The sequence below is a fragment of the Myiozetetes cayanensis genome, unplaced genomic scaffold, assembly GCF_022539395.1.
Source record: "Myiozetetes cayanensis isolate MyiCay16 unplaced genomic scaffold, myiCay2020 scf6-25, whole genome shotgun sequence".
NCBI classification, from domain to species: domain Eukaryota; kingdom Metazoa; phylum Chordata; class Aves; order Passeriformes; family Tyrannidae; genus Myiozetetes; species Myiozetetes cayanensis.
In genome coordinates, this window is record NW_026087853.1 from 32,946,887 (window position 1) to 32,963,474 (window position 16,588).

Genomic DNA, 16,588 nt, shown 5'->3' on the forward strand with positions numbered 1-16,588 from the left:
TCAAACCCCTGTGACTCCCAAATAAATGTAAAAATCCCAGGAGTTCTGTAAATCTGTGGGTTGTATCTACCTGTGAACAAATGGCTCTTGTATCAGTGTAAGGACTTGGCAAATGCGGTTGTATCTCAAATGTGTAGCTATGTGCACTGGGTAATGATGCATCTCCTTCTTATTTGATGACAAGCAGGTCACTTTTTTTTGCTGTATGTTGTGCTTTATTATCATGATGCATTACATATCTTGGTACAAATAGCTTTGCCTGCCTAATTTATCTGTCCTTGAACTGACTGCAGCAGCTGGGCTGGGGCCAAATAGCAAGTAACCCTGCTGCTTGTGAGGGAAACCAGACTATTGCATTTTGTATGTGGATATATTGCTCCTGTGTTTTAGGGGCAAAACCTGCAGCTCTTGTTCACGTAGACTTCTAGCGACTTTACTGGCAGCATTGGCTGAATAAGAGTTGGAGCAAAGCATAAAGCTTTGATTTCAGGCAATTTCTTGACCTGTAGTAACAATCCTGTGAACTTTAATCTAGAACCATTAAATCTAGATTTTAGAATGCAAATGCCTTTGACACCATCACTGACAACTGGGCCTATAATGGACCCTCTTTCCCCACAGTTTTGGTAGATACAGAATCTAAGTACATTTTCCTGAGGTGTGTGATCTCATGTATATATACAATGGCCTCTGTGGGCTGAGGATGGCAAGGTACATAGTACAGTTGAAATTTGTTCCAACACACAAATGTAGCGTTACAGCTTGAAGACAAGAGCTCCTAGTTTCACTGCTCCCACAATGACAGAATATGCTGAGTTGGAAGGGATCCACAAGGATCATTGAGTCCAACTCCTGGCCCTGCACAAGACTATCCCCAAGAATCACACTATGTGCCTGAGAGTGTTGTCCAAATGCTTCTTGAATTCTGTCAGGCTTGGTGCTGTGAACACTTCCCTGGGGAGCCTGTTCCAGTGCCCAACCACCCTCTGGATGAAGAACCTCTTTCTAAACTTCCCCTGACTCAACTTCAGGCCATTTCCTCAGGTTCTGTCACTGTCACCACAGAGAAGAGATCACTGCCTGCCCCTCCTCTTCCCCTCACAAGGAAGTTGTAGACTGCAATGAGGCCTCCCCTCAGTGTCCTTCAGGCTGAATGGACCAAGTGACCTCAGCCCTTCCCCATACGGCTGCCCCCAAGGCCCTTCATCATCTTCATTGCCCTCCTTTGGACACTTTTAACAGCTTAATATCTTTCTTACATTGTGGTACCCAAAACTATACGCAATATTTAAGGTGAGGCTGCCCCAGTGCAGAGCAGAGTGGGACAATCCCCTCCCTCAACTGGCTGGCGATGCTTTGCCTGATGCCCCCCAGGACACAGTTGGCCCTCCTGGCTGCCAGGGCACTGCTGACTCACATCTAACTTGCCATCGACCAGGGCCCCCAGCTCCCTTTCCACATCACTGCTTTCCAACGTCTCATTCCCCAGTCTGTACAAGCATCCAGGGTTGCCCCATCCCAGGTGCAGAATCCGGCACTTTCCCTCATCGAACTTCATGTGGTTGGTGTTTGCCCAGTCCTCTAATTTGTCGAGGTCCCTCTGCAGGGCCTCCCTGCCTTCGAGGGAGTTAATAGCTCCTCTGAGTTTTGTCATCTGCAAACTTTCTCAGTATCCCTTCCAATCCTGTGTCCAAGTCATTTATGAAGATGTTAAAGACCACAGGGCTTAAGATGGAGCCCTGCAGAACCCCACTTGAGAGTGACTTCTTGAGGGAAATCCTCTTCTTCAGCCAGCTAAAGCCAAGTAAATCAGCAATGAGAAGACTGGTGCAGCAGACAGTTACTGAGATGTTGAGTTAGTCTCTCAAACGTGTGTACCTGACCACACTCTCTAGGCCTTTTCAGCACCTGGTCATTGTGCAGCTTTCATGATATGCCTCTACAGGGGCACCCAGAGGCAGAAGTGCTTTCCTGATCCTGACAGCAGTTTTACTGCAGTGTTTTATTTAACAAGATAGGACCTGGGCCCTGCCATCACTCTGAGCCAAATGAAGTGCAAGAACAGCTTTCTGAAGGTGTTTATGTCTTCCATTTCTATTTCCTGCCACTTGCCTCTCTCCTTTTCACCTCAGGTCACTGCTAGTGCTGTGAACCCAACAGCTTCGTGGGAGAATGAGTAATGGCAAAAAGTCATATAATCTCCCTCAAACCTCCTGGCCAATCTTCATTGTTCCCCTCCCTCCTGTTCACTGCCTTATCCTCAACAACTGCCTGTGTTTCCAGTGTTGCAGACCGAGTGGAGCAGCGACGCAAACTGAACTGTAAATCCTTCCAGTGGTATCTGGAGAATGTCTACCCTGAGCTCAAGTGAGTCAGTTCTTCACTTGTAGAAATCTCTGAAGGATTTGGGAGGTGGGTTACAATGAGAAGCTGAGCCTTGATGGCAGTGGACAATGGAAAGACTTATGCTTGGAAAAGGTTTTCCTCAATTCTTCTTTTTGGTGAGAAACCGCTTGTTTTTCTGGCCTGTATCATCACAACTCTGCAAAAGGTTTGTTGCTCCTGCCTCTGGGAGCCTTCTGCTCTGCCCAACATGGCTGTCCCTTGGAGATGTGCAACAGTGGTGTTTTCAGAGGTGCAGGATACAGACAAGTGCCAGAGCACTACATCCCTCCCAGTTATGACTTGATCTCTGCCCTTTGGATGCTCTGCCTGGAGGTAGTTGAGCCAAGCAGAGCTGGACAGCCTCAGTGCAGAGGTGTGGGTGATTCAGAGAAAGCTCTGATGAATGCCTGTGGCTTTCCCTGCCCTGGGTCAGGACACAGTAGTGTTATGTCCTTTCTCAGCTGGGAGGTAGCCTGGGTAAATCTCTGTTAGTACATGCTATCCAACACACCTTTACATCTCAATCTGTGGCTAACATGAGTGGAGGCTAAAACATCCAGCTGTAATCTGGCTTTGACTGATCTTAGCTGGATCCCCACCAATGAGACAATGAGTATGTGTTAGCAGTGGGGAGAAGACTGAAAAAGAGGAGGCAGAAGCTGAAAAGACTGAAGAAGGGGGAGGCAGAAGCAGGTAAATCAGTGTGGATGTAGCTTCTTGCTGGAAATGGCCTCTTTCAGAATTTCAGAATCAACACATTAAACTGGTGGGGTATACGTAAAGATCCTGGTATGCCTTCTGAAACAAAAAGATACCAGTCCTTTGACCAAGTTCTCCCTTGACTTTTGCCTCCCCCAGATATTTCAAATGGATAGCATAATATTGTTCATTTTCTGTCAAATATAGGAGACTGTGTTTCAGTCAGGGGCCAATTAAGCCCTTATAAATGTGAAAGTGCTTTGGACATTTTGAAGTACCATGCAACTGTCATTTTACTTCAAGGATTCCTGAAAAGGAGTTGATTCCAGGAATAATTAAACAAGGTGGAAACTGCCTGGAGTCTCAGGCACAGGATACCACAGGGAATATATTGGCTGTCATGGGAAACTGTAAAGGGACAGTGAACAATCCACCTGTCACTCAGGTAAGGCAAGCCTCATTTTGGTGCTTTGCTCCTGCTTCTACCCTTTTTATTACCTGAGAATGAAAAGGCATTTCTGGCCTTGGTGGGTTTGTATAGGGATGAATGAAGCAAGAATTTGGCTGTTTGGAAGAATGATTTTAATCACAAGCAGAAGAAGAAACTGTGGCCATCTCTTAGAGCTTTGTTGGCTCAACAGACTCAGCAGTCAGGCACTGAGTAGGAAGTTCCATCACTCAAAGACAACAGGTAGTCCTTGAATGCCCAGAGGGGTGACAAGTCTGTGCAGTAGATGTGCAAACAGAGTTTAAATCACGTAGCTGTTCCCATTCGGACCATTGCTTGGATGTGCTCTGCTTCATCATCCAAGACACCAGAATCGTTCCATGGCTTTTCTTGGCTACTACTTTATCATGTGGGTAAGAGATTTTCCCAGGATCAGAAACATTCCTTGGTCTGCCAGTTCAGCTGTGGCTGAAGATAACTTGAATTGTGCTGTTTTACAGATGTGTTTCAGTATAAAGCCCAAATAGAGTTTAAATATCTAAGATCCCAGCTGCAGTAATATGGTGCAGCTCTCCTAACAGCAGTGGAACTGTACTGGTTTATGTGAGCTGAAGATCTGCACTCAACCTCTTCTTTTGGTGATTAAAAGCAGCAGGGAAGCAGCTTGAGCAAGTTAAGGGTCACAGTAGGATATTTTATGCCAGAAAACACATATTCACATCTGTTAACTGTTGGAAACTAGTTTTCAGCCAGCATTCAATATGCCATTTAATCTGACTCATTGTTCCGCGTCATTACCATTTGAAATCTCTGAAATTTACTGCATTTTGTATTTCTTCCTTGGGGAAAGTACAGTAATAATAGTTGATTGGGTCAGGCATCCATCTAGTCAGAGATAAAAATGAAGCATGTGTGCTGATGATACAGGGATATGCGTGCTTGTGTTTTGCTTCACTTGACAATCTATAGGTCCAGGATACCTGTTACAGAACATGTCTGCTATAAAATGTGCAGAAGCAGTTGCATGTCTTGTAAGTCAGGGCTCGGGGTCCTCCTTGCTTTGTAGTCCTGAATCTGTAAAGCTGCAGAGCGAAGAGTTTCATGGGATCCAAGGTTAATCTGACATCTCAGATGGTGAGGGGAGCTAGCTGCAGGCTTTGAAATGGTCATGGTGCACCAAGCCTGAGCATAAACTTCTGATCAGGTGAAGACTGCTGTGGTAATCTTCCTAGGGAGCCTTTGGTAAGAATAGAACAAAGGATAGAGGGTTTTTTAATATCTGATGGAAAAAACTCTCTCCCTCATTTGATCATTGTTGTGATCCTAATTGAACCTTTCTTTTTCTTATTCCAAAGGAGTGGGTATTCAGTGACCCTCTAATTAGACAGCAGGACAAGTGTCTTTCCATTAACTCCTTCTCTACTGGCTCTCAAATCACACTGGAAGCCTGCAATCAAAAAGATGGCAGACAGGTAGGTGCACCTGTTTTTAATCCCTTCGTTGCCACATACCATGTTCCTCCATCAGTGCAGCCAGTAGGGACAAACCTAGTACTATCAATGCATATAAAAGTCCTTTCCATCTCCATCTCTGATATATTTCATAAGCTTGGATGTATGAGACTGCTTTCAATCAGAGCAGGAAGTGCAGTATGTGTGTGTCTGCTCTGCTTGGACCCTCAGCAGCATATTTAGCTCCAGCTCAGTAGCACCCTAACCTTGCTTCTTGGATATGTTGATGTGCAGCCAGATTGGTGCATGGATGGAGCACAGCATCAGAGAGAGGTAGGTAAAGCAAATGCTTTGAGAAACCTAAGGGAACAGTGGTGTGTGCTATCATCTGTTTATTTATTTAGAAGTGAGAGAACTGTGTTCTTTGTGCTGTCTTTGGACATGTTGAACAGACCTTTAAAACTGAGTGTGTGCAGCTCATTTGAGAAATGCTGACTGATATAAAGCACCGTATGTTCCACCCAAACTGCTCCCTAGAGGAAAAATAGACAGCAACAATGTTCCCAACGAAATGCAGCTCTGTGACTTATGGTGTTTCCAAGATGTGCATCCCTGATCTGTCAGGACAAATCAATCATTTTGCCTTACAGCATTAGGTGAGAGATGGCCTCTGCAATGGCCAGGGTGCCCTCAACAGAGATGTGATGTGCCTTTTTATCAGAGCTGGGCAAAACACAAGAGGTGACAGCACAACACTGGCAGACAGCAGATTGAGCTTTTTTCACTCCTAGTCGCTGTGCTTCCCTCTACACCAAGAGAGAACAAATTTTCTGTCATCTAAGGCTATGCTGACTTTGTGCTTTCTGACATGTCTGTTGTTTTGATAGTCCAAAGTTAGGAGAGCTTGCTACCAGTCCTCAGCACCCCCTTTGTCAGTACTTTTTAATGCTGTATGGATCCTTGAAATTAGTACTTCCTGAAAGAAAGCACTGAAATCCAGTCCTGCCTGTTTATGGAAAACCTGTGTAGGCTTTCCTCTGGAGGGTTGGTTAATGCAAAAATGTCTTGAAGAGTTGTCGCCATGAATACACAGGGAAAACTCTTTAAGTTTGGATTAGTCTGCAGGGATATCCCAGGTGGGCTGTGCTTCCCTTCTCCTTTTTGTTGGTGGTAATCACTCATCCCCTTGCTGTGTAAATAGGTCACTTAGCTTCCCCTTATGTGCCTTGCAGTATTTTCCTCCCTGGCAGCAGAATGGACCCCAGCAGCTGCCAAAATCAGCTGTCTTTCCTTGTGTCCCCTGTCATGGAAGGATAAGGGTCCCTCAAGGAGGGTGGAGTCCAAGCCCTGTCAGCCAGAAGAGAGATTAATTCACAGTAACACAAGCAGGCTTATTCTGGTACTGGAATAGGATTTATTGAGTCTTGATGTGTGGATTATATACAGGCTCATTATAAAGACATGCACACATACTTAAGGATGTGAGCTGTTGTTTTCCATTACCTTATGTGAACAAACTGCACTAAAATCAAGGACTTGACCTAGCAGATGATTTAACCAATTGACTGTAAGCAAGAATTTTGTTTAAGCATTTCAGATAATTAGAGACTGATTTGAATTACAGCTGCCATCCCAAACCATCTTGCAGCTGAAGGGATGAGGTGGGAAAAACGCATTTGAATTTTTAATTTAATCTGGGTTGAAATGCTCTTAAATGTCGGGGTCTTTTTTGTCGTCCCAAACTCCCATTTCAGATTTCTACAAATGCTGAAGTTTGTTGTGTTCCTGGGGAGTGTTGTTATGGTTCTTCCCTTCCATAAACACAACCGAAATTGTTGCTCACACTGACATTAGATTTTAATTAGCTAGAAGCCAGTCATCTGGCAAACTATCCCATTCTCTCTCCTCCTGATATTTGAGAGGTTGATTTTCAAGACAGAGCAAAGATGGAGGAAACAAATGCCCTCAGCTGCCCTACAACTCGCCTATCTCCCCATGGATACTCACAATCCAAAGTGCAAATACTGGGGGAGAGCAGTGTTTCCAAACTGCAGATGGGTGTATCCACTTCTCAGTTCAAGTGGGTTTCTCAGAAAGTCAGAGGAGCTGAGTGGGGAAAGGGAGTTGAGCTACTTCAGAGACCTGGAAGTGACAAGCCAAAAGCCCTGAGTAGGAGGGCTAAGTGGAAGAGTGTGAGCCTGAAAACCATGCACCACAGGGACAAAATCCTAAGAGGAGATGGCAGCATAATGAAAGTCCGCTTTAAAAATCTTTGCTGTCACTGTCATCAGAGATCTGTGGTGAAAGATGTTTGGACTTTTCTGGATCTGGATTTCATGTCTGTGTCTGAGTCATGAAAAGGCAAGATTTCTGACAAAAGATGAGACACATGATAGCTTTGTTTTTTAGTGTCACTGGAGTAGACTGGTTAGATCCTTATGACAGCACCATACAGCTCCTAAAGTTGGTTTCTGCTTTTTAACATACTGAATCTGTGCCCCTGCTACACAGCTGTTGTGCATTAAGCATGTCCACAGGGCAGCTAATTTTGTTGTTAATTTGGAGTGCTGACAACAGTCCCATCTAACATATAACTAATACTCTAGCAGAGCCCTTAGACTATTATGAGTTGTGTCTAGGGTATTACCTCAAAATAAGTCTGGAATTTTGCAAGCAGGAGGATATGAGACAATAGTTAAACTTTAGATGGTTTTTGGTTCTGTCAGACTATTCTCCCTTGGGTTGAAAGAAGTCAGAAATTAAATCTATTTGGCACCGTGATCGCATTGATCATTCAACAGCAACAGCTGGCAGTGCTAGCAGAAGACCAGCCAAAAGCTATTCTGCATAATCAGAACTGGATTTCTAACCAGATGGATATTATCTGTAATGTTATTTGGGAAATAGAATTTTTAGTTGAATGCACAATAAATTATTGCCTTTAGCTTTATTTTTGGCTCTGACTGACGGTGGGAGTGGCATTTTAATTTGTATTGTAGTGAGGACAAATAGAAGGCAAAGCAAGAGTCAGACACTAAAACAAGAGAATGAAAAGAGAAACATTGGCACAGTATTGTCCAACAGAACAAGAAGCATGCTGAGAAATCTCATTAAACAGCTATATTTCATTAAAATGTGCTGAAGGAATATGACCTCAGCTTGAAAATGAGGACACCAAGTTTTCTTGTGAGACAAACAGTATTTGAAGTCCTGTGTCCCTTTGTATACAATTGGGAAATTTTTCCCACTTTGCTTCTCAGTCTGTCATGTTATCTGAAGTGAAGATTAATGTAACTTTATATGGAGTATCAGAAAAGAGAAGGAGGGAAGGCCTGTCTATTCTGAAAGCACCTGACTCAGCATCTTCATGATAATAAGTAGGTAAAACAATACTGGCAGTATGCCACAGCTTGAAAGCAGTTTTCAGGAGACAAGAGTTTGTCTCAATTGTGATTCTTAGTTTTATAAATTTAGGTGCTCAAAGGAAGACAGTACTTGCTGGATTCTGGTGTGAGCTTTTTCATCAGATTGTCTGATCATACATTTAAAATTTAGTGTTTGTCATCTTCAAGACCAGCTTTGGGCTGCCCGTGGCTCTGCAAATACATTCAATTGCAACTGTAGCATCCTTGGCTATTCCACTTACCAGGTCTCCATAGATTTCTGTCTGAAGCATTTCAGTCCTCATCAGCAAAATCTGCCTTTCTCAGCTGTGTTTCATGGTTAGGATCTTGAGAGAACCCCTGGATTGCCTGGATTATTGGGGGTTAAAAGAAAACATTTGATTACCCTGAAAAATTACACTAGTGTAAACAACTTCAGCTCTTGTATATACTGGGGAGAAGAGGACTGTCTGTTTCTGACTTTTCTCTTGGTAATTGCACAAAGAGTGCTTCCATCCAGCCACAAAAGTACTTTGAAATGATAAATAAAAAAAGATGGAGAGAGATATTTACCCAAAAAGTGTGGATATTTTTGGTTGACACTGGGGAAGAGGATCAAGACAGTGTTTCAAAGAAAATCTGGATTTTTCCCTCCCCCCCTTCATCTTCACTCCAAATCTACTCTGACCAGTAAACTGTATTACCTTCATCTGCACAGGAAAGGGAGACCAAAGAGGATTTTCAAGCCAAAAATCTTCAGATTTTGCAATGCTTGTGTCTTCTAAAAGCTTTACTTCCAAGTCATAATTTCTTGATGTAGGGGAGTAGAGGACTCCCTGTAACATTTGGCTGTATATGCAGAACGTGTCTACTCTGTTTATTTTTTGCTAAAGAGGGGCATTATTGGTGCCATTTAAAAGTTATCTGTCCAGGCTCCCCTTATGGTTTGTGGAGAAAACGGGGCTGTGCTAGAAAGTTCTTGTACCTTGGAATCCTCCCTAAGTATGTCACAAGGGAACTAGTTTAGACTAAGTTGCCCAGTTCTGAGGCGGCTGACAGTGGGAGACGAGCATCCTACCTCCTGTTTCCACCCATTCCTACTGCCTGCCCTCCTCAAGGGTCTGAGATATGATGTGTCCCTGCAGGGCAGGATGTTGGGCTGTCTTTGGTAATTCTGTGGTCTGACAGTCAGACGGGGGGGTCTTCTGAAAGGTTCAGGTGAAGTCAGGGGGGTTGCTTTGGTATCTCATGAAGGGCAGCAAAGCACAGTTTCTGACCAGAAAGGGTAAAACCCATCATTCTGAACATACCACTTCTGTGTGAGATGAAGAACCCTACTTTGGCTTTTACTGTTGGTATGTTTTATAACAGCTTCATAGATGACACCTCCCTGCAGCCCAGGTAAGTCTTATCTTCAACTCTCACCTTCTCAGTGTTTCTCCTCCCCCTACCCCATCCTTGCCCCATTTTATTTTGAACAAGGGAACCTGGGGGTGACTTGAAATGCTGCTCTTTCCAGTGGTGTGATTCACTGAGAAGCTGATTGATTCGGTGTAGTTCGTTAGCAGCAGCAGATGTGCTCTGGTGAGTGTTTGCTGGTGTCCCACTGTGTGGCTGCAGACTGTCCCTACAAACTTCACCGCTGCAAACCTGCTCAGCACAGACTGATGCCACAGCAGCAGGTCTCTGATCTGGAGGAATAAAATGAGCAAGCCTTCAGTGGTCCTAGTTTTCTCCTGAACAGCTAAAAGGAAGAAGAAAACCAATGTCCCTCAGTAATTGCTCTTGTACCCATCTCAAATCTCATACTAGCATATTCTTTTACAGCAAGGTCTTTTGGTGAGCTATGGGGTGTGTGGGAGGCACAGCTGGCAGATGCTCCCTAGCAAACACATAGGGGAAGGTGAAGGAGGAGACTGGGAATTCACAAATACAGAGAGGTGGTGGGAGAGTGGAGGACAAGGAACTAGGTGTGCTTTGGAGAACATCAAAAGACTCTTCACTGAGGTGTCTGTGACACTGGAAAACTCTGTCATACAGAGATTACACCAGCTGGGCACAGTGTACAGCTTTCTAGGGGAGAAGACCTCCTGCTTTACACTCCATCATTGCAGCTGCTGCCTTATGGTATTAACTCTTCCTCAGCTCTTTGTAGGGAGACTTCTGCCAGATGAGAGCCAGATGGCTCTGGGTGTAGAGAGTGGGTTGCAGCAGCTGGTGAAGGCTTTTTAGTGCACATGCTGCACTGTAGCTTCCTGTCCACCATCACTGCATTCCTCTGCCCCCTTACCTGTTAAAACCAGATTCTTCCTGCTGCACAAACAGCTCTCCTTTAGTGGTATCCTGTCAAACAGGACTAGCACTACTGGCAAATTGATGCTGCCTTTGGTACGTAGTCTTGAAGAAATATGTGATACAGGAGCAACAGATTACTCTGAGCTTTGCAACTGCCCTGCCCTCCAGGAAACATAACCAGTGCACAGATTTGGAGGAGAGTTGCCAGCAATATATGAACATAACTGGATATCTTAAACCACACACCATGTGGCAATCTTTTTGCCACATTACCCAAGAATTAAAATGTTTGTAGGTTTTGACATTGTCTAGATATTGCAGGGATTTTTTTTTATTTGCTTTGCATATAATTTCTGCAATAGCCTTGAAGTCCATCAGTGTTGTCGAATTGTTTCTTTTTCTCCATCAATCTCATGGGTTAACAAAACATCCTCGTAATATTCCTAAGATGTTTACTGACTGAGCACCCAGCCCATAATTCTGTCTGGGTCATCTGTGTGACTGAAAAGAATGATGGGAAAATCCCTGAAGCCTGGACCTCTCAATCCTATACCCTGATGATCTCAGCTGTGTCTTGCTGGAGGTGTCTCGCTGCCTCACCTGGGAGATCCCAAACCCACAGATTCATTTCTACTTTTTTCTCTTCATTATTGGCCACAATGTTCCCAGTTCTTTCCAGCAGGGAAAGGTACAGCCCTTTCCCAGCAGAATTTGCAGTGCAAGGTTACAGCATGTGTTCTGTTTCCTGGTAAGCAGCACAACCAAAGTGGACCTTCAGGAAAGGGTTGCATGTGGGACCTTGTGCATATGCTGTGAGGGGAGCAGACTCAGAGGAGAGCATTGCAGAGAGCGGAGCGATACGAACTGAGAAGCTGTCAAATGCACACTTATAAGCTGAAATGTTGACAGGGCAAATAAAATTATGAAGAAGAGTCAGCTGAGAAAGCGCAGAACTGTGAAGAGCTTTCAGTGTAGTGCTCACAAAAATCTTGAATTTTATGAGAGAAGAGCTGAGGGGACCTGGAAGAGAGAGAGATCCAGTCGAACAGTATAAAGTGTGGACGTATTTCTTTCTGTGTTTGGAGACCTTTCAATGCTTTGCTCTCCATGGATTGGAAAGAAACCATGGAAGGGTTTCAGGTTTTGACAGATATCTGGCTGCATAGAGATGCAGGACGGAGAATGGCAGGGGAACTGCAAATGCAAGATGTGTTTGAAAATGTCACTACCTGCTGATTTTTGTGTTCATAGAGTATGCTGAGTTGGAAGAGACCCATCAGGATCATCAAGTCCAACTCCTGGCCCTGCACACCCCAGGAATCACACCGTGTGCCTGAGAGCATTGTCCAAACACTTCTTGAAATCTGTCAGGCTTGGTGCTGTGACCGCTAGTGTTGTTTGCCTTCTAGATGCTTCTGAATATCTAGCCCTATAATTCAGCTAAACCCTAACCCTTCCTAACTCCAGCCATCGTTAATACAGGAAACCAGTGATTTGGAGATGCTGTCCATACCCAGATTTTCACTCTCTCCAGTGACTGGGGTTTACTTGATATTTAGACTCAACCTTCAGCTTGAAGGCACAGTTCTGTGGTGAAATGGAAGTAACAGCATGTTTTTTCTGTGTCTTCTCACAGAAGTGGAAGATGAAAGGCAGTTTCATTCAACACTTTGTCAGTGGTCTCTGCCTGGAAAACAAGACTGGAAGAGTGGTTACCAACCCTTGTCAAGCAGGTGTACCTGGCCAACAGTGGGAGCTGCTACAAGCAACATGATGGTAGCCCAGAGATCTCTTTGTTTCTTTGTGCATGAGACTTTGGGAACAGAGGGGGATTGGAAAGGGAGGAATGGTTTTGTATGTCTGACCCTAAATGTTTTCATTGTGCCCATCAGTAAGCCACCATTTCAGCTGAGCACTTGGTGTTTTTGAGCCTTTCAGAGAAGAAGCTGAGGGTGAGATGGATCAGGAGAGTTGATGAAATCTTCCCATCTGTTGTCTTAAGTTCTCCTTTGTAGCTGATGCCCATGCACAGCTGCACCCTGAGATGGGGGAGGACCCATCCCAATACTTGGAGAGACCAGAAGTACCTTGCAGCTGTCCCTATCCTTTCCTTTCTCTGCATCCAGAGTCCATGGCCTTCAGTCCAGCAGCTTAGGCTATGCTTGTACCAACATGGGTACTCTTTGGCTTCCCTGGCTTTTTGCTCTAATGTTGTGCATCGTTTATGTTCCTTCTCATTACCTCACTCTTTCAGGGAGGACTGGTCAGAATAGTCATAATGATGAATGGAGAGGCTCAGAAAGAACTAGCAGACCTTGGGAACATGTTTGTCACCTCTGTGGTGGACCCATTCCATCCTTTGCCCACAGGAGCTGCCTTACAGCCAAATGTGCTGAGGCTGGCACAAGCTGACAAGAGAGATGGAAAAGGAACAATCTGTTTCAGCAGAATCACCAGTGATTGTTTTGGGGACTATTCCCTGTTGAATTCTTCCTACCAGCTTTTTTACATGTGGAAGGCCAGCCCTGCCTCCAAGAGTGATCCCAGCCTACAATTTCAGGGTACCATGCTCTCATGGAACCAGTCAGAAACAGGTGCCAGCACTTTGGGATGTCAGGGAAGTTGGGACTGTTCTCTGGTTGTTCTTCCTGGTGTTACCAGACACTGCCCACTCTACCCCACACGCACAGAGCTATGTGGGCAGCACACATAATGACACTTCATATGGCTCAGGCCTGTGGCAGGAACCCACCCAGTTCCCACTGTGAGAGGCAGAAGGGCACAGCCCCTAGATCATAGCAGGCTTCCTGCTGTTGGCTCGGCAGGACAAGCTTGTGAGCACAGCCTGGCATGACAAGCCACCCAGTTCCTCTGTCTAGTTGCTTTTCCCCCTCTTTCTCAGAAAGAGGAGGCAAAAAGGCTTGTGGCTTCCCTACTTTTAACACCCCTCTCTCTTCCCAGTAAGCACCTTGGGGAGAGGTTAGCTGGTGAAGCCTAAACTGTCCCCTGCACAAATGCTGCCACAGTGCAGACCCTCCCCTGAGAGATCCCTCCTTTGTGTTCTGGAAATACCAAAGACACTGGTACCTCTAGCTAGCATCCCAGTCCTGCTCCCAGTTATCAGTCAGTCTAGCTGACTGGGTTTTCAGACCTGCCAGGGGACGCTTACCTATTCAAATAAATAAAAACTTTCCCACAACCTTATCTTTTTCCACTCAATCTGTTAAATTTTCCTCTTGAGCTAGGTTTTGAAAACCAACTCTCTTTTCCAAGAGCCTGACAGGGGAACCAGATGGTAGGACCACCTTCATTAGATTGCCTGGATCCTTTCTGATCTGGTGTAGAAGAAACAGGTTCATCTGGATTCTGGACAGCTGTCTGCTTTTGATCATGTTTGTACCTCTTTTTAATTCTTTATCTTAGCTTGGTATTAGCCCAAACAGTTGACAAAAGAACAGATACTGTTCTTCATACATTGCATGTGCTCAGAAGTGCTTGTGTGAGAACTGGACAACGCTTTTTGTTCTTGGTTTAAAAAAATTAAATCCGTCATGTGGCAGGAGCTCTTTTCCTGTCTCCCCCTCCACTTTGACATTTGCTCACTATCTTGGCACTGATTAGCTAGAAGAGTGATCTGCCTGCACTGTGAAAACTCATGAGGGAGTTCCTTTTGATCAATACAGAATAGTGCAACTGCACTTCTCTGTTGGAATGGGGGCACTGACTCTGTGGTGATTTCTCTTTCCCTGTATAGAGATGCTTTGGGTTGGAAACACCGAGGTCAGGAGAGAGCAGAGAAGGAAGGAAAATAGCTTAGGAATAGAAAGAGGGCGGGACAGACAGATCCATCAAAGGGAGAGATGCCATCCTATTAGCTATTGCATTTTTAACCAAGAATATACGTGAGATGCTACTCCCAGAATGGCATCATTATACAGTAGAAGACAGGAACAGTCAAATTCTGGTTTGAAAAATGTTGATGCACAGACAGATGACGGACCATTGAGCAGCTACTGTATGGATGCTCTGTATACAATGAAGTACAAAAGGATTATGTATTTTCATCAAAATGTATCCTATGCGGACCATCTGAGCTTCCCCCATTTCACTCTCCTCAGCTTAAGGCTTGCAGCTAACAGCATGTTCACTCCTCCACCAGGTACTGCTCCTTCCTCCTTGCTCCCACTGTGTGTGCGGCTTTCTTGCAGTTCCTTCTTCATAACCGTTCTGGGACTAGGACCCAGCTCTCTACAAACAGTTCTCCTGACTGCTGCAGACCACAGAAGCTCTGCTTATATACAGTCTCCAAGCTCTGGGCCAGGCCTAATTCTAAGGGCTCTTGTCAGCATGATGGCTACTGCCCTTGACTCTGTGTTTGGCTCCAGTTTTGGAGGTTACTGACTGCTCCTGTAGCAGATACACCTGGGCTAGCTGTGTTGATCTGTACCTCTCGCTACTGCTCTCCTCCTGACAGAGTGTAAACTGACAGCCATTTGGGGCTGTGAGCTGGCCTTGGGGAGAAAGGGGAAAAAGTGGACATATGCTAGATGTCAATAACTCAAATTGCTTCTGGAGTTATGAGTTAAGAAATGTAACTCTACCTGTTTTTGCATATGTTCTCCTGAGGTCAGCTCCCCACTGCTCACTCTGCTGTCAGCCAAACCATTGCTTTATCTAGACACAGACCTCCCCACACATCATCTTTTGGAAGCCATTGGTTTCCAGTGTATTTTAGCAGTTGCTGAAATGGAGGTACATTACAAAAGTCTGCTTTCAAGTGTGGGCAAACTGAACTTCTCCTCAGAATAAACAAAGTCTTGTCCAAATTCCTTATTAGCATACTTTCCATTTCCCTTACACTGAAGGGAAGGAAGAACAATGTTATCTCTGTTTTCTTCTCCAAGGTCCATGCAGTGCCATGTTTTGGAACAGGACTGTGGTAGAGTCCCCAAATTTGTCCCAGTGTTGTGTTTCTTTAACAGTTAGAACAAGCAGCTGCTCATTCTTGTTTTTCTGTTTATTTTAAGCAGCCCCCTAGACTGTCAAGACAGAGCATTTGCATTGGTAATGCCTTTAAAGAAGACTGGTTTTGTATCAGAACATCCAATGTAATTTTGTTTGCTGTGAACCAATGGGGGTTTATTTAAGAGGAGCTGAAACTACTGTTGTACAGAAATCAATTTCAAAAGGTTTATTTTCCTCACTCACTTGTAAGTTGCTCTTTGCCAGATGTAATTTATGTGGAACCCAGATTTGTTTTCCTTTTTCTTCATAAAGCATGTGCCAGAATCTGTTTAATGCCTGGAATAAAATCCATTTTGAAACAAGTGTTTCAGCCAGTTCTTATTCCCTCTAACTTCCTCTAATGCAAAAAAAAAGAGCATCCTTTCTTGCCTGGTCTCCTACTCTGTCTCTCACTGGGTTTGTTCCCCAGACATGAATACCCCAGTTCTCTGCATGGGTTCCTGGGGTGCTTCTGGAGGGATACTGCTGGAGCTGGCAGAGATACTTCTAGGATACAATGGCATATCAGTTGAAGAGGACTTAACAAGTCCTTCTCAGCTAGATAGGCAGACAGATATCCTTTCTGGGGATTAATGGACTGACTGACACACTGAAAGAAATAGCTGAGGGTGGGGAGAATTAATTCTTCCTGTTACTTGATCTTTTCCTCGGGCTATCAGCCTGCCTGTTTTTTACATAAGCCTCCCAGAGACCTTACTTCTACCTCTGGCTTGAGGGCAGAGAAGCATCACCACCCACAGATGCCTCCTTGAATGTGTGTTGCTGAGCCTCAAATACTGTAATTCCCCAAGGAGGCTGAGTAAGCTTTCCTAACCTCACATTATTTAAAAAAAAAAAAAAAAAAAAAAAAGCCCAGCCAGAAATGTCAGTTGGAGACTTTAAGTTTAAAACTGGGGATTAAC

General features: G+C 44.6%; 1 protein-coding gene across 5 annotated transcripts in view; it reads left to right on the plus strand.

The window, feature by feature from the left end:
• The window catches only part of GALNT16 (polypeptide N-acetylgalactosaminyltransferase 16), a 90,073-nt gene that overhangs the window by 59,370 nt on the left and 14,115 nt on the right, over positions 1 to 16,588 (plus strand). Inside the window, exons 12-17 of one of the 5 annotated variants that reach the window (XR_007631420.1) lie at positions 2,284 to 2,367; positions 3,388 to 3,529; positions 4,888 to 5,004; positions 12,298 to 12,437; positions 13,935 to 14,053; positions 14,821 to 15,989. Coding sequence is in view for 4 of the 5 variants with exons in the window: in XM_050335162.1 (XP_050191119.1) it covers positions 2,284 to 2,367; positions 3,388 to 3,529; positions 4,888 to 5,004; positions 12,298 to 12,435 (481 nt within the window). In the remaining variant the exon portion in view is untranslated. Of the gene's footprint in view, positions 1 to 2,283; positions 2,368 to 3,387; positions 3,530 to 4,887; positions 5,005 to 12,297; positions 12,438 to 13,906; positions 15,990 to 16,588 lie in introns of those variants that run through there. The other 4 variants (XM_050335162.1, XM_050335164.1, XM_050335163.1 and 1 more) reach the window with 4 other exon arrangements.